The 27,741-nt window shown below is 50.8% G+C and overlaps 1 protein-coding gene across 4 annotated transcripts; it reads right to left on the bottom strand.

Annotated features, from left to right (window-relative positions):
- Positions 1-304: 304 nt before the first annotated feature.
- Positions 305-27,698, bottom strand: Mpp3 (membrane protein, palmitoylated 3 (MAGUK p55 subfamily member 3)). Of its 4 annotated transcripts, none has more exons than NM_007863.2 (19): positions 27,520-27,608; positions 26,385-26,509; positions 26,034-26,152; positions 25,730-25,807; positions 24,355-24,435; positions 23,980-24,117; positions 21,125-21,206; positions 19,275-19,360; positions 17,280-17,354; positions 13,968-14,164; positions 12,373-12,437; positions 10,860-10,880; positions 10,296-10,337; positions 9,173-9,337; positions 9,009-9,089; positions 6,000-6,093; positions 5,643-5,751; positions 2,677-2,799; positions 305-1,382 (listed from the first exon to the last, which is right to left on the bottom strand). In NM_007863.2, exons 2-19 carry the CDS (start codon positions 26,407-26,409, stop codon positions 1,206-1,208), a joined length of 1,758 nt encoding a protein of 585 aa, NP_031889.2. In that variant the 5' UTR covers positions 26,410-26,509; positions 27,520-27,608; the 3' UTR covers positions 305-1,205. The 4 variants fall into 4 exon arrangements, with proteins under 4 accessions (NP_031889.2, XP_006532201.1, XP_030101378.1 ...); XM_006532138.3 differs by lacking the exon at positions 27,520-27,608 and adding an exon at positions 27,192-27,421 and having other exon boundaries at positions 315-1,382; XM_030245518.1 differs by lacking the exons at positions 26,034-26,152; positions 27,520-27,608 and adding an exon at positions 27,192-27,419 and having other exon boundaries at positions 315-1,382.
- Positions 27,699-27,741: the final 43 nt, after the last annotated feature.

The following is a 27,741-nucleotide window of genomic DNA, read 5'->3' on the forward strand; positions in this document are numbered from 1 at the left end:
CTACAGACACACCTCACAGCCTTGAGCTATTTTTCAGCTGTTTATAAACTTGGACACATGCTTTAAAGTGTCTGGGTCTCATTTTTTTTTTCCCACAACTGTAAAATGGGACTAAGATTGCTACGTCATCAGCTTGGTGTATTTATGAAGGTAACGTACAAAACAACCTCCACATCACAACCAGCACTGAAAAAACAAATTACATACACTGGTGACTCATCAGAGGCAAGACTCTGATCAGCTATGACCTGTCCCAATCCCTGGGCAAAGTGCTTCTGGACAGAGACAACACGACAACCCACACTTTGAGTCTATACACTTTTGACAGGACTGATTTATTGTGGCTTAGACAGAGCTTTGACAGATGGCAGTCATTTGACTCCCACAATCCAGCACACCAGGGGCCCCAGTCTGAAAATAGAGACAGCTTGGAACCGAGGCAGTAAAGAGACAGCTGCACACAAAGGACAGATCCATTCACATCAAGGACTCACTTTCAGCATGGGGGTCTTCAGAAAGGGGACAGGCAGCCTGACATTCCTCAAGAGTCCCCAAAGGCACTGCTGCATTATAGACTGGACTAGTGAGCCATGTGGACCATTAAGTATGCCTCTGTCTTGCAGGAAAAAAACATGTACGCAACACCAAGTGAAAAGGCAGGGAACTAATTTCTCTACCACCAGGCAAGCACTAACCGCCCCCCCCCCCAAAAAAAAAAAAAAAACAAAACCAAAAAACCAAAACCAACCCAAACATTTCAGTGCTGCAAGCCAGAAGAAGGTCTTCAGTTGCATGGAAGACCCTCTTGGGTAAAACAATTTCCAAAAAAAGCTGGACCAGTGAAGTGTCATATTTATAAAGCTGAAACATCATGGTAAATCACTATACAAATTCACCACCACCACCCCCAAAAGACAGTGGCTACGTAGCTTTGGTACAAAGAATCAAGGCCAACTTGCCTGCGAGACTTTAATGAACAACACGCTATTCTGTGGACTGCCCCTTTCAGCTCCGCTCGTGAAGGGCTGCAGTGCAAACAGCAGACAGAAATCCAACACTGAGCAAGGCTTCCCACCGATGCTCGGTGGCGATGGCTCGTGGGAAGTCCTGTTCCTCTCTGCACTTGAGATTCCTTGATGGTACATGAGGGAGGCTGGACTCGAGGGTCTTCAAGGTCCCTTCAGACCAGATGCTATGGGGTGAAGTTACCTCACCCAGCTGATGGGTACCCAGGAAGTGTCCTTGCTCAGCGTCTCTATGACAGCTCTGAGCTGGCTGCAGGCCTCCTGCAGGTCCTGCCTCACGAGCACAGTGTCTATCAGGTGCCCATAGTGCTGATCTATGAAGGCAGCAGAGGCGGCCATCTCTTGCTGCTGTTCATCCTGCAAAGGAGAGAGACACCATGTGGTCTGGGGGGTGCTCCCCTGTCAGAACCCGCCATTATTTAATGGTGGATGCCTGTGTCCCATGGATTACCTTAACTGTGAACACGAGAGTAGAGTGTGGTAGCAGCATACCACACGGAAAGAAACCAATAGCAGTATACACACTCATTAACTCAAAATGGCCACCAAAGATCTATGAGCCGAGAGCCATGGACTCAGGATGTCTGGTTATAACTGCCTGTCTACGGCAGCATTATATTCCTGGCCTGAAGTATTTCCAAAGAGAAATGAAGCTGGATGTGGTGGTGCATTCCAGTGATCCCAACTTGGGAGGCTAAGGCAGGAGGAACATGAGTTGCAGCATAGTCTGGGCTACAAAGTGAATCCAGCCTGGGCTATGAAGAATAAAAAAAAAAAAAAAAGGTGGGTCAGGAAAGATGGCGATGTATTGGTTAGTGGTAAGGCCTTGGGATTGGCTGCTAACATCACAAAGAGGGGCTGAGAAGATGGTTCATTAGGGTGGTGTCTGCTGTGCAAGGATGTGGACCCAAGGTCCGATCCCCAGCAGCCATATTTAAGCTAGGTGGGTGTGCATGTTACAGCTCCAGTATGGGGGCAGAGTAGTGTAGGGCAGAAATAGTGAACCCCAGGGGCTGGCTGGCCAGCAGTCTAGCCAAAATGGCAAGCCTGAGCTTCAGTGAGAGACCCTGCCTCAAAAATAAGGTGGAGAATTGATAGAGGAAAACATGTGACATCAATCCCTGGCCTATGCATGCACGCAAGCACACACATACCCATGCATGTACCCACGCATGCACGCTCCTGGTAGAAGACACCCAAAGCTAACCTCTGACTACCACCCTCACATATGTGTACACACAAACACATACCCTGCATATACAGTCTGCACACACACACACACACACACACACACACACGCGCGCGCGCGCGCATGCACAACACTTGGGTTTGACTCAGAAATTCAACAGCCGGGCATGTCCTGTCCCACTCACATAGGGAGCCTCTGACAGCCTACAGTTCCCTTTTAGGAAGAACAGTAACATGAGGTTGTAGAGGGGGCTGAGTCAAGCAAAGTCACCCTTCTTGGATCAGAAGGCATGGTCCCATTCCCTGGAAACAATGGCTGTGTGACCCTCTTTTCTAAGTCTTGTAAAAGGAAGGGAAAGATGGCCTCACAAAAAAGCTCTGGCCCCTGTCCCTCTTCCTGGAAGCACCCAGAGTCAGCTAAGTACAGCTCCTTCAAAGGAGAAACAATCAACTTTGAACTTACAAGTGAAGATGCTATGTCCTCAGAGTCTGGGGACACCGGCGGCGTCTTCCTTCTCTCCTGAATTGCAGGCTTCACAAATATAACATAGGGCTTAAACTCAGGGGTCCTCAGGTGTCTTAGTGCCTAAAAAGTGTTCCAGAAAATGATGTGCATTTTGCAACCTGTTTATCACAACACACACGTTCTGAAAGTTCAGTCCTCCTGGGCTCCCGCCCTCAGTGACTTCAGTCCTGGTGGCATCAGTCCCCAGACGACGGACTTCCACTGGGCAAAACTAACTGAATTCTCTCACCCTTGACTTGGACACTGAACTCCTCTGAGGAGGAGGCTACTTGAGAGAAAGGGATAGTCCAGAGCCCCACCTCAGAGTCTCTCCTAGCTGGGACTCTCTAGCTCAATTAACCTTTTGCTTGTATCTATCTGGGCTTTGTTATCTATCTGCCCACAGCAGAGCCAAGGGCACCTAAGCTCAGCATGCATGCGTTTCAGTCATCCTCCATCAATCTGCCTACACTGCGTGGGACTGGTCTGGTCCACAGGCCGCCTTCTGATAGTCAAAGAAGCGAAGGTTGGCAAAGTAAATGAAGCAATGACCCACGGGGTGACTGGAAACACGCAGGCTTTCCTCTTTCCCACATGCAAATCACACTGCTGACAGAGGCTTGGCCAAGTATAGTTACAATTACCTAGTTGGGGTTCTTCCTGATGCAAGAAATTTTTCACTGTTCGAGGCATATGGTTATTGGCTATCCATTTAGTTTTCACAGAGGCTGACCACCTTACACTGCTGGGTGGTCACAACTGCTCACCATGTGAACATAGTACCTCAGTTCTGTCCTTGGCTGCAATCGTTGTGTGCTCAGTGTTTTCTCTACTTGTAAACACTGCTATCGAATTTCTATGCAATATTTGCATAAACACATAAAAATTAATAAAATCACCTTTTAAAAAGAAAATCTTTGAGGGGGATGAGCGTGGTGGCACATGCCTTTAATCTTAGCCCTTGGGAGACAGACAGCCAGATCTCTGAGTTCAAGGCCAATTTGGTCTACAAAGCAAGTTCCAAGGTAGCCAGGGCTACCCAAAGAAACCCTGTCTCAAAAATAGATAAACTAACTAACTAACTAACTAACTAACTAACTAACTAACTAACTCTTGGAGGTGCTGGAGAGAGAACTCAGCATTTAAGAGCATTGGCTGCTCTTCCAGAGAACCCACTTTCAATTTCCCAGCACACACATGCTGCCTCACACTTGCCTCGAAGTTCAGTTCCAGGGGCTCCAATGCCCTCTTCAGGCCTCCACAGGCGCTGTATACAAGTAGTTCACAAACACATAGGCAGGTAAAACACTCATACATATAAAAACAATAAAACAAGTTTTTTTTTAACTTTGAAATTTGGATTTTGATTGCTTTAAAAGATTTTATTTTTATGTGGATGAATGTTTTGCCTGTGCAAGCCTTGTGTCCTTGGAGGCCCGAGATGGTGTTGGATCCCCTCGAACTGGAGTTACAGATGGTTTGTGAGCCACCAGGTAGCGCTGGCAAGTGGACCTAGGTTCTCTGTAAATGCAGCAAGTGCTTTAGAAAAAAATCGATTTATTTTACTCTGTGTGTGTGTGTGTATGCGCGCGTGTGCGCACATGCACATGTGACTATACACACTTGAACTTGCACATAATTATAGGCACCTGAAGAGGCCAAAGCAGGGTGATGGATCCTCTGGAATTGGAATTAAAGGCACTGGGAGCGACCTGGTGTGGAACTGAGCTCTGGCCTTCTGCAAGAGCAGTGTGTCTTAGCTGCTAGGCCAGCTCCCCAGGCCCTAGACTGTGACTTTCAACTACCAACCCTCGGGGAGTCCAAATTAGTGAGGTGTTCAATTCTAGGCAAAATGTGCTTTTGGAAATAATGTTTCAAGCCAATTCGGGTCAAAGAAAGCTCACAGTTTATGCCCTAGTATCAAAGCTCTGCTCCTGTAGCAGGGGGAAAAATAGATATATCCTGGTGTTGAGTTCAAAGCATGGGAATTTTTCTGAAAGACAAGGTTAAAAAGGTGACCAGACCCCTGAGGAGCCGGCAGAATGCCAGCCGTGGGGAGCTGGGACTAGCTTTCAAGCTCTGCCCAGGTCAAGCTGCTCCCCAACTCTTCCCTGCAAAGCAATCTCAGGATGCTGGTCTGTAGCCTTTCCTCCCCTCCCCGCCCCCCGCCCCCGCTCCCCATATACTTGTTCCAGTTGTAGAGGCAGGAGACTGACGAGAACAGAGAGCACCAGCAGCAGCCTTACCTGGGTACAAACACTAATAATTTTCTATCCTGTTACAACTGGCCAAATAGCGCCGCCACCAGAGACTTTTTAAAAATTACACCAATGTGTGTGCTTGCATGTGGATATGTGCATATTTGAGTGCAGTGTCTACAGCGTCCAGCAGAGGGCGTCAAATCCCCTGGAACTGGAGTGGCAGGTGGCTGTGAGCCACTTGACATGGGTTCTAGGAACTGAACTCAGGTCCTCTGGAAAGTCAGCAAGCACTCTGAACCATGACGCCACCTCCATAATCTACCCCCACCCGTTTTTAGACATGTACCTACTTTGTAACCTAGACTGACCTCAAAACCATAATCGGCTTGCCTCGGCCTCCCAAGTTCTGGGACTATATATATATGCCACCATGCTTGGATTACCAGTCTATTGTATGATCTGTCTCATATGGGGGTTACTGTCCTGGATCTCAAAGGGTCCCTTGGGCTCTCTCAAGTTAATCCTGTGCATGAGATTAGCAGGGCATGTTTGCGGCAATAAAGATTTCATCCAGTTCTCAGGGAGAGGGTCAGGCATGCTTAGTAACATCAGTGCTCTGAGCTAGAACATCCTTAGACCAACCTCATGTTCTACAGAATGGGTACCCCACCCCCAGCCCCCAGATTCCATAGACTCGCATGCCCAGATGACCCAGGAACTCACTTCTGGTTCTACATCCACCAAACACACTTTGTTTTTGGCCATAACAGCCTGAATGGCCTCTAGGCTGGTGCCGTAGAGATTCTCTTTATATTCTCCATGCTCCAGGAACCTAAAACACCATCAACGAGAAACAAGTTCAGTTTCTGGGAAGCCCCAACTTCACAAAGGTCAGAAAAAGGGGACATCCCAATATGACCTCTCTCCCACTTCCTCCTCCCCCTATCCTTCCCAGCTCACCCGTGACCCATGGGGTCAAGGATTGGAACAATACTGATACAAATATTGATATAATATTGGACAGTGGCAGACACACTCGGTTATCAGAGGGCCTGCTGGCTCACGAAGCAACCAACCCACTTGTTGTGATGTACGTCGGCCTCAAACGCTTGCTTGGAGACAAAATGGTACTCCACCCCGTCTCTCTCGTGGCTCTTCCGGGGCCTGGTGGTGTCTTTTAAAGAAAGAGGGATTGTTGGGCTAGGAAGGGCAGCAAGCCTGTGCCCTCGTCACATCTGTGCACAAATCAGAACTTCCATTTCATCGCGTGTCCCCAGCAAAAGAAGCCCCCTCCACCCCTTTTGAAGACAAGATCTCAAATAGCTCAGTCTGGCCTTGAACTCACTAAGTGGTTGAAGACAGCCTTGAACTTCTGCTTCTCCTGCCTCTACCTCCCAAGTGCTGGGGTTATAGGTGCGCCCCATTACGTTCTGTCGATGCGCTGGGAGGACTGAAGCCAGGGCTTTGAGCACACTAGGCAAGCTCTCTACAAACTGAGCTAGGCCCTAGACCCCAAAGAATCTGGGGAACCCAAGGCCCAGACATGGTTTGCACCCCCAAACCCCAGCCATTCAGAGCCAGGGACAATCTCATGGCTCTGTGTCAAGCACGGGTGTCTTGCTGCTCCACTGGGCTGCCTTCTTGATGCCGGGGCTTTGAAATAATCACAGAAAGGTCTCTAGTGCCCGTTTTTAGTGAGAGGCCTATACTCAGAATTCAAGCCTGCCTGTTTTCAGGGACCCACAGCAAGGAGAAGTCAGGGAGGGCTTCCCAGAGGCAGTGACTTTTATGTTGAGGTGTAAATAGAAGTCTTCCAGGTGGAGAAGAAAGGAAACATTTGGTATACAGGAGCAACACGTGCCAAGGGTCGAAGGTGTGACCCACAGTAGCTGTGCTTGGATTTTTCTCATCTGAGAGCAAAAGGGCACAACTACATTAGACCCTGCTATAAGCTGTACCTGTGTGTGTGTGTGTGTGTGTGTGTGTGTGTGTTTGTGTGTGCGCATGCGCACATGCATGCATGCAAATGCAGAAGCATGTCCAGGCTTACATCATTGCATATGTGGAGGACAGAGGTCAATCTTAAATGTCATTCCCCAGGTGCCTTCCAGGGTCTCTCACTTGGCCTGGAATTCACCGATTTTGCTGGCCTTTGAGTGCCGTGCCGGGAGTACCAGCCTGTCTCCGCCTTCCCAGCACTAGAGCGAAGGTCATCTGACTTGCTCACTGTTTTAATGTGAACTCTGGGAACCAGACTCAGGCGCTCCTGCTTTCTGGACAATCGCTCTCCCAGCTGAGCCACCTCCCAGGCTTGGGCTGTCCGTTCTTTGTGCAGTTAATTCTCATATTGAAAAGAGAAACCATGCAGACAGGTGCCCCTCCCCCCCTCTGCCCCCATACTGCACAGATGGGTTTCGGCAACACCAGCTCTCAGACATGCATCTAAAATGCAACATCCCTACTGATATCCACAATGGAACCCTGACACATGTCTTGGCCAATCAGGTTTTCACAGAATGAGAGCAACATGTAGCTTTTCCCGAAAAGCACAGGAACTTGGAAGAATTGTGTCGCTGTGAGGCCGCCCCTAAGATACCCTGTCTCCATGTGGCACCGGGCCAATCCCCCAAAGAGTAGCTAAAAGCCCTTTCCAATATCACTGGCTTCAGACTTTTATTTCCCCGTTGATTTGATGTTAAACATCCTCATGAGCCCACAAGAGCCTCCTGATCTGTCCAACCTCTACTGCAGCTTTATCTCCTGGTTCACTGTCCACACTAAGGTACCCAGTCCTTAGCACAGCTACTGTGGGTCACACCTTCGACCCTTGGCACGTGTTGCTCCTGTATAGCAAATGTTTCCTTTCTTCTCCCCCTAGAAGACTTCTATTTACACCTCAACATAAAAGTCACTGCCTCTGGGAAGCCCTCCCTGACTTCTTGCTGTGGGTCCCTGAAAACAGGCAGGCTTGAATTCTGAGTATAGGCCTCTCACTCATTGACAAAAGTGGGGTGAGCTATCCCCGACTTCCTGCTTCATCTACCTGACACCTAAAGGCTGGGACCTCCAAAAGTCCTCAGAGCTGCTTCCAAGTGGCCTCCACAGTCCCTCTACCTCCCGCAAGTCTCTTCAGACTCCGCTCTAGAAGATTCTGATGGCCATGGGCTAGGCTGTTGGCCCATGAAGATCCAGGAAGAGCAATGTGATATAAGAAAGGCTTTGTAGCTGTTCTTCCCCAGAACTTTCTGGAAAAGATCATTCCTGCCCCACAACAGCGTTCCCGCTCTGTGGCCACCAGACATACACACCGTATCTCTAAGGGCCAGAGAATAAAGAAAGGCACACAGTGAGAGACAGGACAGGGTTGGAGTGTGGGTGAGGTGAACAGGGTAAGTGGCCATGTTGCCCTCCGCTAATGAATGACCTGGGGTCACCTGCCCGGGCTCCATCCTCTTCCTACTGTGTGATGCTAGGCTAGTTACTTACCTTCTCTGAGCCTTGGGGTCTTCCTCCTCAGTATGGGATGGTGATAGTACCTCTTCTCTGGGGGACTAGTAGGGGCAGCCAAGTTTCAACATATAAGAGCTTAGTACCTGGCTCTCATTCTCTCCTCCAGAACCAGGACTCACACCTACTGGTCCTTGGCATCCCACCGCCTTGGGGATTAGAACCCAGTGTGCCGAGCCACCTGGACAACTTAGCATCCCGCTACAGCACTGCCTCCCATCTCAGCAGTACCTGACCATACCTCCCGTCACTAGCTCTGTGGCTGCTGTGATCTGTGTGCTGCTCCTATCCAGCCTCAGTGTGCTCTGGACTCATCTCCCTCCTCAGCCAGACACTAGGCAGGCATTGATCTAGCCATCTCAGAGGGTCTCAGAGGGCCAATGAGAATGATCTCTTCCCATCATTCCCAGGCCCCCACCATATGCATATAGCAGATAACGTCTGGTGGACTCTCACACCCAAAGTACCAAAAAGGTCACGATGAGCATGAAGAATCCAGTCCCTGGGAAACACTCATGGAGGCATGGGCACAGGCATGGACAAGCCTTTCACACACACACACACCCTCTCAAGCCCTCTTACGTGGAACTGCAACGGCAAACTGCTGGGGGTCCTCAGCCACCACCCTTTGCTTCAGCTCATGGAGGTGGGCTCCCAGGGACCCTGGAACAGAGGGCAGGTTGACTCAGTCCCTCTCAGAACTCCTGAGGAAGCCAGACCACCTAGAAACTCAGGATGTCACCTACCAATGAGAACCACCAGGCGGGGCCGCTCCCCAGGCTGGTGTTGGTACCTGGCCACTTCCTCGTACGTCAGCAGCACCTGAGACTCAGCTCCTGTAGGGACCTTTGCTTCCTGCGAGCCACCCAGCCTCTCCCTGCAGCCCAGCCGGAAGCTTCTCCGAAGACCAGCTGTAGGGGGGTGGGAGGTGGCGAAAGGATAAGGTTGCTTTGGTCCTGGAGTCCCCCAATAAAGACCTTCTCCAGTTAGCTGGGTACCTGGCTGCCTAGCCTCCTACCCTGGATGGCCAACTCGGGAAGGATGCTGATGTAAAGAAAGAGCAGCCCCCACATCCAAAGACTGGGGTTCAAGGTCACTGTTTTCCTTGGCGTGTGCCTGACCTTGGGTTAAGTCTCTTCATCTCTCTGAGCCTCAGTTTGCTTATCTGTAAAATGGGAGCTCAACGTACAAGTGGATTGTTCCAGGCTGGATCCCAGACCAGAGAAAATGGCCCTGAAGGACGTCACTGAGACAACTGGCGACGTTTCAGTAACTACATATAAGACAATAGACTTGTATGCAAAGGAAATGTCCAGGATTTGATTGCTATCCTGAAGTCATGCCACAGGATGTCCTTGTCCTTAGGAAGGACAGACTGAGGCGTCAAGGCATAAAGGGACAGGATGTGTACATTAACGCCCATGTGACAGGCGGGAGAAAAGGAAATGAGGAAGCATCGGTGTCCCCAAGTCTCTTGGGGCCATCCAGGAGTTCTCTGGTTCTGTGAGCTTGACATCACATCGAAATAAACCCTGTGAGACATGTGCCTGCCTTCTGTGACATTTAAAGGGGAAACAGAAACCCTGCCACTGGGTTTGGGGGGGGGGGGGTTCACACTGAATAAACTCCGATTAAGAGGGTGAAGATAAAATTAATGTCAACACAGCGCTTTGTGCCTCTCTCCAGCTCTGCAGCTGGGTGGGGCCTGAGTTGGATGCAGCCTTCTGCTGGCTGACTGTTTGCAAGGAGAGGAACCCCCTCCCCTAAAGTTCGGCAGCGCTGATGGATTCCTGGGGCTTAGATCTCAGGTTCTGGAGCCTGAGCCCGTGCGTGGGCTAGGAGGGATGCCAGAGAGAGCCTGCTACTCACCCACATAATGTCCTTTAAAGTACCCATCACAGTCACAGGTCTCTGGAAACCAAAGAGAAAGGGGTTGGGTGGGTGAGTCATACTAGGTACATCTCAAGCCCAAAGGGCCCCAGCCCCCTAGGTAGCCAGGAGAGCCCTCTGGGATGACCATCCGGGGAAGCTCTAGAGAATTCAATCTCTTGACTGTCACGGGATCAGTACTTGTGTTTTGTTCCATTCTCCAAGCCTAGGTCCCATCAGCTTTGCCAGCCTTGGGTGGGGATGCTGGACCAGGATGCCCCCTCCCAGTCTTTCTGGGTTCTAGATTGGACATGGGAATAAGATGGAAGGCCTCAACCCTGAGCCCTGCCTTCCTGTTTCCTGACTCTTACCTAGCCCTGGGGTTCCAGCGCCTTCCCTTAAAAGCCAGACACACGGGGAGGGGCCCTACGGCTCTGAAGCCCACTCCCACCTCACACATCTGGGCCAGGTGTGAGGAGGAAAACCAGCCCCCTCAGCCCCAGATGCTCCACCGAAAAGGGGCATCATTCATGTGCACGGGGTGGAGACAAACACCAGGCCTACCTTTGTCACAAGGCTGATCATCTGCAGTTTGCATAAAAGACAGATGGGACAGCGTTAGTGCAGGGAACCAGGAAACCCTGCGGCTGAGAGGCGGCTACAGCCTCAGCAGCCTGAGGAGATCTCCATATGTCCCGTTCCCCTGCTCCAACAAGCCTATGATCTGAGCGGCGGTGCGTTATTAAACCCCCAGCCCTGCTCTAATTAGTCTTCCTGTGTGCGGCTCATTAGCAGCCAGAGAGAGCTAGCGCATGGTCAGTAGAAGTGGCCTCCTGGCTGATTTACTTAGCAGCCTCCTCGGTGAACAGCAGGCCTGGAAACAAGACCGTTGGCAATGGCCGACGGAGTGGAGGGAACAGTCCCACACGGTTCCTCCTTTCCTAGAGTTTAAGACCTTCCTGGGAAATGCAGGTGCCTGAGCAGGCCCCTCCCTCGGGTATGAACCAGCAGTAACAGAGCATCAGTGCTGGGAGAGACCCTCGACTAATCTGAGACCTGCTCACAAGACCTCTAAAACCCAACATGGAAGATTACCCTCGAGCCTCCATGTTCCCACGCGGGGAATGAGGATGCCAGCCTACCCACGTCACAACGCTATGGCGACCCAAGGCAAGACAGAGGTTATGTCTCAGCATAGAGCACCTTGTGTGTATGAGGCCCTGAGGCTGGTCCTGCTACTACCACCCAATAATTTTTAAAAATTCAAAGAGAAGGCAGTGCAGCAGGCAAGCCTGTTTTCAAGGCCAGGCACTGTACAGAGAAGAATATCAGATAAACGCTGGCCACCCAGCTAACTCTGTCTCGGCAAAGAACTCCTTCATATGCTTCAAACACTACACGGGTCGCCCTAGAAAGCGAGTTGTGTGATTTCAAATTCAAGTCCAATGAGTGTCCCCTCAGTTGAAACCTCCCAAAGATGTCAGAGAGGTGCAAAGACCCAACCTTTTGGCTTCTCTGAGCCACACTGGACAGAACTGTCCTGGACCCTAGAGGGCTGTCCAGTCTGTGGCCCAAGATTTGGGGGGAGGTACAGGCATTGGAAGGACATTAAGACAAACTATTATCTACAGAGCTCATACTTGAGAGCCACACAAAGAGTTACCAAAAACCAAAATAAACCAAATCATAATGCATTAAGGAGTTTTCCAGTTTTATGTTGGGGTGCATCATAGCTATCTTAGGATGTATAAGGCCATGCCAAGACACCCCTGATTCCCATTCCACATTGGCCAATTTTAATATTCAAGTTCAAGGTGTTCCTCGGGAAGCTAACCAAAGCGGAGCATCTTCTAAACACAGACACCCAGGTTGGTGCAGTGCCACCACGCCCTCTACAAACCCCAGTGTTCCTCTCTAGGACAGCTCCCTTCCCATGCCTCCACCCCCATGCCTCTTCTCACCTTCTTCTTCTGGAGGTCTACGGGCTCAATCGGGGCCTCTGATGCCCCTCCCGCCGCCAACTCAACAGAGAGCTTCTTTTCCCTCCCCTCCCCCTCCCCACCTGTCAGTTACTCACAGGGGGGCTTTTTGAAGTTCTGGGGGCTTGGTAAGGTGCCAGTGGTTCTCCGGTAGCTCAGCCGCCTGCAGGGACACAAACGGACATAATCCACTGGGTCAGAGAACTGGCTGAAGGGAGCCTTCTGGAAACTTGGGGAAATCAAAACCTGAATCCTACACACACACACACACACACAAAATAATTTTTAAAGACATAACACGAGCCCAAACAATTATAAGTACTGGCAGCTTATGATCAAGTGTACATGCCTAATGAAATATTTCATAACCACTAAGATCATAAATGAGGACTATGTAAATTTGGGAAACACTAATGTCAAAATCTCAAGTTAAAAAAGTTTTGTGTGTGTGCGCGCAACACACACACATACACAGACAGAAAGCACAGGGGTACATACATTGTGCTCTTTGGACACAGGCAAGACTTTGGACAATACTGCCTTCCTAGTCTCCATCTCCTGAATGTTTAACAATCTCTGTTATTTATAAGGTGGCATTGGTCCTATGACCATGAGTTCCACATCTGCAGACCTGGCCAGCTACAGCTTGAAAATATTTGGAAAAAACAAACAAACAAACAAGCAAACAAACAACCTGTGCCTATACCCAGTGTGTACTGACTCTCTTCTCCTTACTCCTACACAACAGAGTGTGCCAATCTGTCACAAGGCACTTACACTGAGTGGGTGTCTTAGTCACTTTTTTATCACTGTGGTAAGATGCTATGGCCAAGGCCACTTATAGAAGAAAGTTTAATTTGGGGCTCACAAATCCAGAGGGTTAAAGTCTATGCCCATCATGGTGGCAAGCAGGGTGATGGAGCAGTGCTGGGGGCTCATATCTCAATCCACAAGCACGAGGCAGAGAAAACTAACTTAGAAGGGTGTTGGCTTTTGAAACCACATGGCCCACCCCCGTGACACACCTCCTTCAAAAAGCCCACACCTTCTAATCCTTTCCAGACAGTTCCACCAACTGCAGACCGAGCACTCAAATATATGAGCCTATGGGGACCACTGGCAACCAAACTGCCACAATAGAGCATCCTAAATCATCCAGAGAAGAGTCACAGCCACAAGAGGATGTGGGGATGGAGGAGATATATGCAAATACAATACCATGCTACACAAGGCCCTTCAGCACCTACTGATTTTGGTATCTAGAAGGTTCTAGAAGCAATCCTAGAGTATACTAAGGGACAACTGTATACATTAACTTAATTCAAAAGTGCAGCTGGGGCCTGGTGGAGGCTGGATCAGAAAGATTGCAAATCAAAGCTAGCTCGGACTACAGAATGAGTTCAAGGCCAACCTATGCAACTTAGTGAGACTCTGTCTCAAAAATAAAAAGTGAAACAGAGGGCTGGGAGCTAGAGCGCCTGCCTAATCAGGTTCTAGATTTAGAGTCCCCAACAGTGAAAACTAAGGTAAGTGACCATACCTTTGTCAACTGTCCATCTCACTGGCAATAGGGCCAGTAACCACACACAGACACAGGAACAACTGCTGTTTACCTCAGTGGGCTCCCCCAAGACAGAGGTGGCAGAGACCCAGGACTGCCAGCCACCCCTCTGCAATAGTACCCCAAGCTTACCTCTCCTGGAACTGCTTAGATGGGATGAGGCCAGCTCGAAGGTTGGTGTCGCCTACTCTCTTGGCCTGCCACCAGGTGGGGTCATCTTGGCTCACCACCTCCAGGACCTGCCTCCGCTGGAAGGGCAGGCCAGCCTCCTGGCAGGGGATGGCACGGTCCTCCCGAGGGTCATAGTGGAAGAGGGCACGCATGAATACCTGGACGGCAAGGGCTGCAGTGAGGGGACCCTTCTATACAAGGGCATAGGCCACGCAATGTCAGTGGCCATTCACAGAGAGAAAACACACGTGGTCCCGAGAGTAGAAAGCATTTGTTTGTTTAGTAGAAAGCATTGTTATCCTGGGGGGGGGGGGGTATTTGAGTCAGGAAATCCAGGGTAATGGGGCAATGAGCAGCCAGAACATTACTCAGGGGTACAGTGTGCTCATCAACTATGTATAGGACCCTGATTCCAGCCCCAGCCCCAACACCAAAACCAAACAAACAGGGGCAAAGGCACATCGGACTCAAGCTGACTACCCGAGTTCGAGCCCCCAGTTTCCTTTGTTGGAGGGCCTGTAACTAGCCCTTGGCCCCTATGTGTACACTGTGGCGTGCACACATACATGCACACACACACACACAATTAATTAAAATGAACGTGGAAAAAAAATGTACAGACAACCCCCACATCTGACTTTCTCTGTGCAACCGAAGCATCTCCCTGTGGACCTGATCCGCCCTGCTTAGAGCCTCAGCTACAAACACTAAGTTAACAACTAATCCCGGAGGCAAAAGGCAAAGGCGGGCACAGTTTGTAACTGCTATTGTCTTTACTGCATGGTGAACTCAGGGCATCATCTAAGCAAGTAAGGACTCCAGAGGTCCTCGGAGGAAGGAGCTCAGACGGCAACAAAACCACTGTGGCCACCTTGTCTATCCACCCCGTGTTGGTAACCGACACCCGCAGTTTTGACAGCTCCACCTGGTCTACCATGTTCTTGGCCATGTCTCCTCCCTAGGGAAGGTGGGGCAGGACACGGAGCTGTTTCCCGTTCCCTGGTTCTCTTGCCTCCAGGTGCTACCAATTGATTTCACGGATTCTAGTTCTAGACCACATAGGCCCATTATTTCGGTGGTAAATAAAAGAGAGATCAAGGGTCAGCCACCTTCACACATAACCTGTGTGAGAGTCTCTCATGTGCCCCAAACAAAAGATTAAAGCTAGACTGCAGTAAGAACTTCCCGGGCCTCTGTGGTAGGGACAGGTACCCTCACCCAGATACAGACACTATAGTGCACTGGGTGGCTTCCCAGATGGAGCAGTGGGTCAAGAGGACTGGGCTAGGGGACAGGGTACCACACGCTCTTCCTGTATCAAGCCTACAGGATGCTGTGGGCCAATATCACTGATGCCCTGAGATTTAATCCAAGGGTGCTAGGAAGAAACAGTCATGGAGAGGTTGTTCCTTCACTGGCTGCAAAACAAGAGGCCAGTGAGTCCTTCACCAATAAAGCCCTGAGGTCTGCACTGGGCCAGAAGCTGTCCTAGGCCTTCTTTCAAGCATTCAGCACAGGGTGGCAAGGCTGGGGTTGGCCCACTCCCTTCCACCCCAATGAAAAGTACAAAACTCCTTCTATTTCCCTTTCTGCCTTATGCCCAAGACTTGAAGTCTTAAGTTTTTGGACTTGAAGTCCAAATTCAGTATGAAATCAAGTGGACACCATCCACGCTATCCTCTGATTCTTTTTAAAAATTAGTTCTTTTATTTCATACCCACTGGTGTCTTTGCCTGCATGTATGTCTATGTGAGGGCGTGAGCTGCCATGTAGGTGCTAGGAATTGAGCCAGGGTCCTCTGGAAGAGCAGTCAGTGTTGAACCATCTCTCCAGCTCCCCCTCTGTGACTCTTAATAATCTCCTACCTGGGCTTCCACAACAGCCTCGCTCTGTACCTCCCTGCCCCCAGCTTCCACCCACTCCCCTTTCCTCCAGGGGCTACACCAAGAGCTTTCTGAAAGCATTCGTGGTTGGATCAATCCTTTCCCTGAGGCACAAATAGGAACACCCCTAACGGCTCACCAAGGCAGGACAGATGGCTCAGCAGGCGAGGGCGCTTGCCGCCACACCTGATGACCTGAGTTCAATCTCTGAAACCCACATTGTAAAAGGAGCAAACTGACCCTTGTGATTTCCCTTCCGACCTCTACATGCGTACTGTGATGCATGACCCCAAACAGCCAATAAGCAGGCCTCCTCACCACGATGCAGCTGTCTCTGGGGCCTTGGGGTGTCCTCCCATCCCCAGGGGTGTACCGCTTTAATGCTGGCTGGCTGACTTCAATGGCTAAGCACCTGCAGCCCTTTGCCTAAGGACCTGCTTCCTGTAGCTGCTGAGTCTGCTGGGCTCTAATCTAGCAGCCAGGAACTACAAAAGAACACAGTTCCCCAGGCCTGGTAGGAGTTGATGCACACATCTCCCCAGCTCTTGGCTGGGAAGAACAACATGCGTGTTCTGATCCCCAAAGCCTGTTCAGGATTAAGCACTAGGCATCCTCGGTGGGTGGTGACTTCTGGGTAGCACACTCTCTGTAAGACTGCCCGCCCTCCCCCTCCCCTCCCTCCCCACGCAGCCTGGGGTCACTTCCCACCAAATAAATCATCTGTCTTCAAACCCTCTCTCCTGCCAGCCAGGGACACCCACACTAGACAAGGACGGTGCCGAGCACTTCACGGCTGAACGCGCGTCCCCAGCTACACCCCTCCCACCTGACCCTCAAGCCCTACTGTCTCAGATGTCCCCAAAGTGCTTCCCACCACCAGGTGCCTTGGCCTGACCTCTCTGAACCTCCAACTTTCCCTTCCCCTCAACCCTCAGCATCCAACCCAAAATGCCTTTGAGATGGCCCTGGCTCTATAGACCCTTTCAGATCACATGCCACACAGCAGTGAACCACTTGTCTGACAGCCTCCCTTTCCAGTCAGAACCCTATGGCAGAGAGCCCAGCACAGAGGTCACCACAAAGGTAGGCCCAGCAAACAGCCAAGCTAATGGCAGCTACTACACTAGTGCAGAATCCAGGTCACCAGGCACCTTCTCTTCTCCATGCCCAGATTTTCTACTTCAACTACAGTAAGCTTGTATTCTGTTAGCACGCCATATAGAATCCTCTTTCCAAACAGCAGGGTACAATGAGTCACTTAGGACTATTAAAGTCCTTGGCTGGAGACAGGTGACCAGCTGTCCCGATGACTTTGCCCAAAGGCTGGCAAGGTTCAGAATACCCACCCTGCCCCAGCAGAGAAAGCTCCAGGGAGACCACCTCCCCATACCTTGCTGTCTTTGAAGCGGTCTTCCTCCTGGGTGGCAGGGATGATCTTCAGGGTAATGGATCCCTGGGATTGGGCCTGAAGGGAGAGGGAACAGAGGCCCATGGCTTTCCAGCCCAGGTCTGCGAGTTTCAGTCTTGCTTCCTTTCTTCCAGGCCTAATAATAGACGGGTGTTCAGAATGAAAGGCAGACTGGCAGCTTCCACTCCTCCACCCTGGTGGAATTTGCTGGGAAGAAATTGACTATTGCAGCTGGAGAGATGGCTCAGCGGTTTAGAGCACTGACTGCTCTTCCAAAGGACCTTAGTTCAATTCCCAGCAACCACATGGCAGCTCTGGAAGTACAGTTCCAGGGACCCAACACCTTCACAGACATACATATAGGCAAAACACCAATGCACATAAAATAAAAATAAATCATATCTGTGTGTGTGTGTGTGTGTGTGTGTGTGTGTGTGTGTGTGAGGGAGGGGGGGAGAGAGAGAGAGAGATCATATACATATCAAGTATCGGCCTATGATAGTTAATATCGACAGGGCTGGAGCAAGTAAGAAAATAAATACACTGCCTTTTCTGGGACAGAGTGAATGATGATTTTAGGCAGAACTTGAGACAAGCATACCTTGAATTCCAGCTCCCCATAGCTCCAGACCTCAGGGGTCCTAAGACCCTCCTTCTTGATGTTTTTTTGGGCTCTTTAAATTTTTTAAAAGATGTATTTATTTAATGTATACAAGTACACTGTAGCTGTCTTCAGACATACCAGAAGGGGGCATTGGACCCCATTACAGATGGTTGTGAGCAACCATGTAGTTGCTGGGATTTGAACTCAGGACCTCTGGAAGAGCAGTCAGTGCTCTTTACCGCTGAGCCACCTTTCCCGCTCCCTTAAATTTTTTTAATTTATTTTTTATGTCTACGAGAGTTTTGCCTGCGTGTCTATCTATACACCATCTCTATGTCTGGTGCCTGTGCAGGTCAGAAGAGGGCACCAGATCCCCTGGGACTGAAGTTAGACAGTTGTCAGCTGTCACGTGGGTGCTGGGAATTGAACCTGGGTCCTCTAGGAGAAGAGCCAACACTCTTAACCATTGAGCCATCTCTCCTGCCCCTCTATTTTAATAACCTACTTCAGCCTACTTATCCTAGTCCTGCCTGATTGGTACTTCAATCTTGGTCCCACTCCTCCAGAGGGCTCCAATCTTGGGCCACTCCCACCTTTCTAGGAAGTTCCCTTCCCTTCAGAGCTCTGCACCTCAGTATCAGAGCCCAGGAGGAAGACCAGGATTACCCTCCAAGGACAAAGACGTTCACTCTAAATACGAGGGGTTTGATGTCCACCACCAGGAGCCCAGGGTGCTCACAAAGGGTCAGCTGCACCTGTACCCCCCTCCCCCGCCACGAGGGAGCTGAAGGACAGCCTGACTCATTAGAGCCGATCCTGTTTGCACCACCCCCACAACCATCAAAGGTTAGCAAAATCAGTGGGAGAGACCCCAAGGATGAGCCTGTCATAGATGCAGAGGCACTTGCCATGATCGACAAGTTGTCTCGTCTGCCCCAGAACAGACTATCACATGTTTTTGTTTTTATCCCCCCAGTCTTTTCACTGTTATAAAGTACTTTACCCTTCTTCCATGCTAACATCAACCAGGCACAAGTTGAAAAGCCCTTTCTTCCCCTAAACTGCCTAGATGGAGACTAAAAGTCAGCTGGGCTAGGATAAACCCAAGGCTTGGAAGGGTTCCCAGGCAAAAGAGCTGGGGTAAAGGAAGAGGAAGGGCATGCTAAAGAGAAGAGCAGAGAGAGAGAGAGACAGAGAGAGAGAGAGAGAGAGAGAGAGAGAGAGAGACGCAGGTAAACTGGAAGCCATTTTGCCTGCCCCATCCTCATTTAAACTGGGGAGCCGCCTCATATAAACAGGTCTGCCCTGGCTCTGGGAAGCCCCCTGCTCTGGGTCTCTGAAGACCTCCCTCCCTGCAGGTATGCTATACAGACCAGAATTTGGCTGATCTCGTCTGGACGCTTGTGCAGGACGGCGATCCCATTCACCTCTCGGAGCTCATCGCCAACGTGGACCAGACCTAGGTGACATGGAGATGCAGGTCAGCTCAGCACTAGAACGGCCCTGACACTGGAGTTGTGCCTCTGAGAAGTCATTGCATGGCAGACTCAGGTGTAAAGATGGGGAAGGCTGACACTCAGCATTGGATTCAAACCATTGTCTGGGAGGTCCCCGTGTACAGGGTGTGCCTGAGAGCCAGGCACCTACCAGGTGCCGGAAGCAGACACACCCCAAGGAGTAACAGAGCCTGCAAGCACACATAGGGGCCTCCGCATAGAAAGCTGCATTTCTTCTGCCACATCTCTGCTTGGTGTGTGTGTGTGTGTGTGTGTGTGTGTGTGTGTGTGTGTGTGCATGTGTGTATATGCAGGTATACAGATATATGGGTACACGGGTGTGTATACTTGTGTGCACACCTCAGGCACCACCCACCATGTTCTTTGAGATGGGGGCTTTTACTGGGATCTGGGATCACTCACCTAACACTTCCCTAGCACTGGGATTACAAGCCTGTGTGAGCACACTTGGGTTTTTACATGGGTTCTGGGATCAAACTCAGGGCTTCATGCTTGGGCGGCAAGCACTTTACCAACTGAGCTATCTTCCCAGCCCTATCTCTTTACTCTCCTGATCTGGAGACACACTCCAAGAATGCCCTTCTTAAGTCTTAGTAAAGAACCTTAAAGGCATCAGTACATGTGTGTGTGTGTGTGTGTGTGTGTGTACATGTATGAATGCATCTATCTACCCATGTATGTATGTATGTATGTATGTATGTATGTATCTATCTATCTATCTATCTATCTATCTATCTATCTATCTATCTATCTATCTACCTACCTACCTATGTAAAGCATCTAGCTAGTTAGCTATCAACTCAGGTAGCCTGGCTGATCTCAAACTCACTCTGTAGCAGAGGATGACCGTGAACTTCTAATCCTCCGACCTCCACCTACTGAGTGCCAGGATTGAGGTATGCACCATCATGCCTGGCTTTATGCAGTGTGCAGATGGAACTCAACAAGCCTCCTACCATCTTAGCTGTGCACCCGAGCTGCTTTATCTCCTTTAACAGGCCTTTGCAATGTTGCCCAGGCTGGTCTTAATCCCTTGTATGCCAGAAATCATCCTTCCCGAGCAATCGCTTCTCCCAAGCAGCTGAGACTCGAGGCACAAGTGCCACCACAGGCAGCACTACTTAGCCTCTGCTTTAATGACAAGTGTCCTGACATAATTTGGCCTTTCTTTGTTGCTCTGAGCAGGCACTGGGCCAGCAGCAGCAGCACCATTAGCAGTGCAGAACTCTGAATCAGTCTATCAGACGTTACCGACACGCTCATTAGTGTTTGGGAAGTAAGGTCTTGGTCCCCAGACCTGGAGGGGAAATCCTCTTCCACTGAGAGGCCCGCCCACCAGACCTTCCATGCACTGATGACGACCAACTTGTTCTCCACCCAGACTCCTGTCCACAGCAGTTTCACAAGGTGATGAGGTGACTCCAGGTGACAAGGACTATCCCAGCCCAGCCTGGATCTCCAACTAAGCCCCTCTCAGAGCTTAAGGGTTACAATCTTCTGCCAGGTGTCTGAGCTCTTTCCCGATCACCCATGAGAACTCCAAGCCTATTAGGCTTCAATGAGATTCCAATTGACCTTGGGACCTTGAGAATCCCATCTACAAGTCCCCAAAGCAAAGCAAATCCCACAAAGGTTACCCTAGAGGTGGAGACAGAGAGCCATGTCTTAGCCAGGCTGCCACCCATCATTCCACGGGCTCCACTCACCGCTCCGGTCTGCCGCACCCCCTCGCATGATCCTGGCCACCACAACAGCCCCCGAATGCTCATCCCGTCGGATGGTGGCACCCTGAATGAGAGACAAGAGCAGGCAGGCTCTAGCAAGGCAGCCTCTATTCAACTTAAAGTCTTCTTCATTCCTCCCTCTGATACAGCGGAAGGTGAATCCATGGAGACCTTCCCAAGGCTAAGAACACCGTAAGACTGGGGATGGCAGGGGCGGTGGTGGGAGATAAGCAAAGCTCTACACTTTAGAGTTTACAAAATACGATGCAATCATCCATTCTGCACAAGGGATCAGGCCTCTTGCGTTGGGTGTGGTGGCACACATGCCTGCAACCCAAGCATTTAGGAAGTAGAGAATGGAGAATTAAGAGTTCAAGGTCACCCTCTGCTACATAATGAGTTTGAAACTAGCCTGAGCTATTTGAGACTTCACCTCAAAAAGAATAATAATTAAATACAGCTAGTGAGGTGGCTCAACGGACATATGCATCTCCCACCAAGTCTGAGTTCAAATCCCCAAGACCCACATTGCTGAAGAGAATCAATTCCCACAAGTTGTCCTCTGGTCGCCATGCTTGAGCTGTGGCAACACACACACAAAACAAAATAAATGCAATTAAAAATTTTTATATAAATAAATGATACATGAAGAACTGGGTATCGGAGAAGCTAAGCATCTTCAAAGGTCTCCTCATGGAAACGGGGGTTGCGGGGGGAGCTTTTGATGATGCTAAACCCTGTGTTTCCTGTCTCATCGAAGCTCTTGTCACTTGCAGAGACATTTAATAATGAGGACAGTATGTGCTAGCAAATTCTCAACCTGCCTCGAGCCAGTCCCAGTGTTCCTGGGCCTTCTGTTACTGCCAACAGGAACCAATTATGCCCCCTCCAGAGCATCAGGACCAGGATTTGGCCCATGAAACACAAAGAGATGGTTTCACAGATTAAAAAAAAAAAGCACTAATGAGCTCCCAATTTCCTGTACCAGGTACGTTCCAGTCCCACATCAGCACAGCGATGAGGGGGGAGGGGAGCCAAGTACAGACACCCCAAGACTGATACCCAACTAGGCCACTGACTAGAAATCCTGTGGCCTCAGCTAGAGAGTCCCCTTGTGCTCTCTGAGCCTGGCTCCTCTAGGATGAGGAAGATCATTTAACATGAAAGGTTGTTGCAAGGTTGTTATAAGGGAAATGCATGTCCCATGGAAACAGTGAGTGTCCAATGAACGTTTGTCGTTTGTTACTGATGATTCGTGCAAACATTTCACGTTTGTCATAACAGAGGTCATGTTGTTGTCAGCACAGAAGGATACATTCCGCTAACTACAGAGGCTGCCCACTGCCCACCTGAGGCCACTTGCCCCCTGGCCTCCAAAGTCCCTACATCACTGTATATCACATACTCCTCTCTGGACCAATGTAACCCGTAACACTGTGAGTGCACGGGGCGGGGGTGGGGGTGGGGGGGATCTCAGGCTGTACGCCAACTCCATGGCACAGGTAAAGAAGCAGAGGCAACAGAGACATCTTCATCTGTTGGGAGACATGGCTCACCCATCACAGGGCAGCTGTGGGCAACAGGAGCCAGAGAATGCCAGCTCTGAGGTTCTCTGAGGCAAGTACTGAATTCTCCGGACAGCCTCCACTTCTTTCCATCTGATAAACTCCCTCTCTGCCCAGTCCATTGCCACTGAAAGTAAGGTGAAACCAGCCCTCATTTGCTAGCCTCTAGGAGAGTGGCTGTGCCTGCACTGCCTCAGTACGCAGAACTAGAGCGGCAAACTTTGTCTGTAAAGGACGGAGTAGATATCGTAAGCTTCGTGGTGAGGCAATCACTCAGCTCTTCATGACAAAGGAATAAGCACGACCTTGCTTTTAAAAACAACAACAGGTGCCAGGCGTGGTGACACACGCCTTTAATCCCAGCACTCGGGAGGCAGAGGCAGGCGGATTTCTGAGTTCGAGGCCAGCCTGGTCTACAGAGTGAGTTCCAGGACAGCCTGGGCTATGCAGAGAAACCCTGTCTTGGAAAAAACAACAACAACAACAACAGGGGGCTGGAGAGATGGCTCAGCGATTAAGAGCACTGACTGCTCTACTGAAGGTCTTGAGTTCAAATCCCAGCAACCACATGGTGGCTCACAACCATCCGTAGTGAGATCTGATGCCCTCTTTGGGGGGTCTGAAGATAGCTACAGTGTACTAACATATAATAAAACAACAACAACAACAACAACAATAATAACAACAACAACAGGGGGCTGGAGAGATGGCTCAGTGGTTAAGAACACTGACTACTCTTGCAGATGGTCCTGAGTTCAATTCCGAGCAACAACATGATGGCTCACAACCATCTGTAATGAGATCCTATTCCTCTTTTGGTGTGTTTGAAGACAGCCACAGTGTACTCATATAATTTAAAAAAAAATATATATATATATGTATATATACATATATGTGTGTATATACATATATATACATATATATGTTGTTGTATATATATGTGTGTGTGTATATATATATACACACAAGTATATATAATATATATACAACAAATATATATATATAACAACAACAAAATTTAGCTGTAGGCTACATTTAGCCCTTGGACGGAGTCTGTTAACTTTGATCAAGGTCACCCTAAACAGCCACACAGGTTGTTTGCTGCACAAAATGGCTTAGCCATAACTGAGAGTCACTGTTTCCACTCAGAGAAAGAGTGTTCTGGCAAAGTGGCTGTCGTTCACTGTGAACTCGGGGAAGGGTGCCTTCCGGGTCTTCTGGGTTGGGGGGTGAGGTGCCGAGGAATGTGGGTAGAGAGAAAAAGGCACAGACCAGGGGCTCCTTATTCTTCACCAAGCGAACAATCTTCACCGACTCCTCTTCAAAATCCTCATCGATGTTATCGGGCAGAGGGGGCAGAACAGGATCGAAGTTCTTCTGGGCAACCGTGTCGTGGACCATGAGCACAGCCTGTCAGGAAAGCCGGAGGAAAGGGCTGGCTCTATGCCCGCCAAAGTTAGAGGTCCTCGGCTGGGCAGGGGGAGAGAGGGGCTCCTAGCTCCTGCCTGAGAAACGCCGCCTCCCCACCCAGGGGCATCCCTCAGGATCCTTCACACAGAAGCATCCGCCTCAGGACTCCAGCTCTCTCTCCACCCCCGTCCCAGGAGACACAACTTCGTGGGTGGGCAGGGACTGTGGCGTGACTACCCTGAGGTGGGGGGTGGACAGCAGCTGCAGCAGCTCCCGCTCATCACTGTGCACAGAGGCAGCCTGCAGCTCCTCCATCACCTGTAAGAGAAGGAGACAGGAGGCTGAGGTGCCCCTTGCGGGTGCCTGCTGGATGGAACCCCTGGGAGGAAAGCCCTCTTCCCTGGGCCTCGGACACAAGGATCCTCTCAGGAATGGCCGTAGCACCCTGAAACATGTTACACTGGCCACTCCAAGACTGGCAGAGGCTCTGGGGAAATCAAACCAGGGACGAGAATGCACTCACAGATGTGCAGAGGCTGTATCTACTGTACACTGAGGCTTTATATGGGTCTTCTCAGCAAACCGATGCCGTGAACACTTTAATTTTGCTATTTAAGGGTGAGGCCCAGAGAGATTATAAATCTTACCCAGGATCACAAAGCTCACAGAGGAACAGCAAGAATTTAAACCCAGCCTTGTCTGGCTGTACAGTCTGTGCCTCTGACTCTAGGCTATTCCACGGATGAAAAAAAATGGGGCTGAGAGGTTGAGTGGACTTCTTTAAGGTCACACAGCTAGAGGCAAAATTGGCAGTGTAGAACTTGGGTGATGTAACCCTCTCCAAATGTCACACTGCAAAGAAAGGAGCAAGGTACAGGGTCTGCCACAGACTATACCACCCACCGCCAGGCCATCCTCTGGCCCGAGGATCTTAGGGAAAGAACCCAGCTAACTAGTCAGATATCAGGTGATCTATATAGGAGTCAATCTAAATCAGCAACCAGGACAGCTAAACCAAAACCCACAAGGACTCAGTCTGTGAGGAGTCAAGAAACCAGAGCCAGTCAGCAGGGACATGCCATGAGTCCCTTGAATTCGGGACTTCGTGCCAGCCTCTCAAAGCCCAGACACAAGGCACTATCTGACCTACAAATGTCACCACTTCTTGGAACAGGTGGGGAGCTGCTGATCGGATCCAAGGCTCTCATTTTACAGCTGAGGGAGCAGGGTTTCTCCAGAACACACAGTCAGCAGGAATCACTATGTCTCCTGGCCCAGGCTAAGGCTAACAAAGTCCTCCTTGATGCCAAAAGGTTCAGGAAAGACTAGAATGAAAGAGGACTGAACTACAGCTCAGCCATGCAACACCTACCTAGCATGTACAAGACTTCAGGTTTGAATCCAAGCAACACACACACACACACACACACACACACACACACACACACACTAAAGGGAGAAGAAGGAGGGGAAGCAACCCCTCTCTCTTCATCCTCAGCCTCCCAACCTCTGATGTCCCCAGCTAGGCAGTGGCTACAAGGTGAGTTAGAGCCTTTTCTGGGCTTCGGGTTGTGCGCCACCTTAAGCCAAAACATTAAAATCTGGGACTTACATCCTCAGCAAGGGCCATGGCGCTGTGGAGGACTGGGGTTGGACTCTGCCTCTCATAATAGCGGAGTTTCTCATGAATCTGCAAAGACATTTGATTTCTGCTTTTACCCTAAATACCATACACAGCACCCAGGGTTGTGGTGACACCTAGGGCCACAGGCTGGGTCCCCTCCATAGCAGCATATTTGGAAAGCCCTGACTAATGAGTTAGAAACCTTCCAGGGGCAGGGGAGTGGCTGAGATGGCACAGAAAGAGCCTCCCTTAGGGATGGGGGTGGGGGGTGGCTGAGCCAGCGGGGGTTCACCTTCATTAAATAACTGAGGCTCTTCTCACTGAAGACATCTCTCAGGAAGCCCATCTCCTCCCTGTGGTTGGAGTCAGGCCTGAGCTGAGAGGTGAGCAGTGCCAGGGTCTCATGCAAACCTGAGGAAGAGCCAGAGAAACAAGGTCCAGTAACAGTGGCACTTCCTGTCCTTGAAAAGTCTCGCAGACAACACTCCCATCCTGCCTTGACACCGTTCACCCTGCAGGCTCAGGCCTGCCGGGCAACAGATCGGTCAGAGGCAGCTGCTACAGCACTGGTCCTGCTTATGGTTTGGTTTTCTCCAATCCTGGGAGGCCCCCCGAAGCTGCAGCCCAGGTTAAGGACACTCACCCGAGTCTTCAGACAGTACTGGCATGCCTGTGCCCAGCAGGTCCCCAGCTGTCCCTACAGTTTGTGTGGGTGGGAGAGGAATCTCTCAGTAATGAACACACATCACCAGGATCTGCTTATGACCTCTGTGAGGACAGAAGAAATAAGATGGGGGGTGGGGGGGAGAAACAGTCACTTTTTGGGGAGGAGGTTGGGCAGGGAGCAAGACTTCTTGGGCGCCCCCAATACACTAAAGATGCTGCTCTTTTCTGACTATGCAGAAAGCCTTAAAGGATGAACACCAATGCACCCATTTTACTGATTAGGAAACAGAGACTGGGCATCCCTAAATAACTTTTGAACCAGAATAGGTACTCAGATCACTTCTTCCAGACTGACCTTGGCCTAAAGTCCCCCTGCTTGTGCGGTATGCTCTCGACCACAAGCTCTGTCCTCTCTATTGCTGGTACCTTCCAAGAGTGCTTGCTCAAGTCTCAATATCCCTTCAACAAGTACCTGGTTAAGGCCTGCAAGAGCTCCCACCGCCGACCCCACCTCCAGCCCCCAACCCAAAGAGAGCCTCCAGTCTGAAGACAGAAGAAGTGAGAGCGGAGTTTCTGTTCTACCGGAAGCAGGTACCCTATCTCAAGAGCTCCCCTCCCCAGGTGCTCTGTAGCACGTGGACCTCAAAAAAGTCCTCCTTCAGAGAGGGACAAGGACTCATGATTCATTCATTCGACAGACATGGAGCCAGCCCGCTGCGTGGAGCACCAGTCACATCGAAGGCAGAAGAATGGTACCCGACCCCCGCCCCCACGCCGGGCTCACCCCTCGGCGGCTTCCAGCTGCGGCCCCCGACTGCCCCCGACTTCCCCACACAAACACACACTCCCGGCTCCAGCCGGTTTCCCAGAGGAGCTGGGGGGGGGGGAGCAAACCCCCGAGGTGGGGGGAGATGGGATGCAGAGCGGCGGGAATGAGCGGGGCGCACGGGATGCGCGGACGCCGAGCAGTGAAGGGGACCGCGGGCTGGGAACGGAGCCCCGCCGGGGAGGGTGGGCCGCAAGGCAGTGGTGCACCCGAGGGGCGGGTCTCCGCTCCCCCTCCCCTCCCCGCCGCGCACCAGGTCCCTTGTGTGCCACGCGCTGCTTCTTACCTCGTCGCGCCAGGATCTGGGATCGGTGACCCGGAGCCGCGCGGGAGCCACCAGCCTCCGCTGCTACTGGCTCCGCCTCCGCCGGCCCCTCCCTGTCGCGGCGCGCGGGGTCGGGGCAGCGCGCACGGGCGGGGGCGCAGCGCGGGCCCGGAGGGGTGGAGCGCGGCCCCGCAGGCCCCCCTCGCAGGCCCCGCCCAGCGCCCCCGGCTCCCGGTGGACACC

The sequence above is a fragment of the Mus musculus genome, chromosome 11 (assembly GCF_000001635.26).
Source record: "Mus musculus strain C57BL/6J chromosome 11, GRCm38.p6 C57BL/6J".
Classification (NCBI taxonomy): domain Eukaryota; kingdom Metazoa; phylum Chordata; class Mammalia; order Rodentia; family Muridae; genus Mus; species Mus musculus.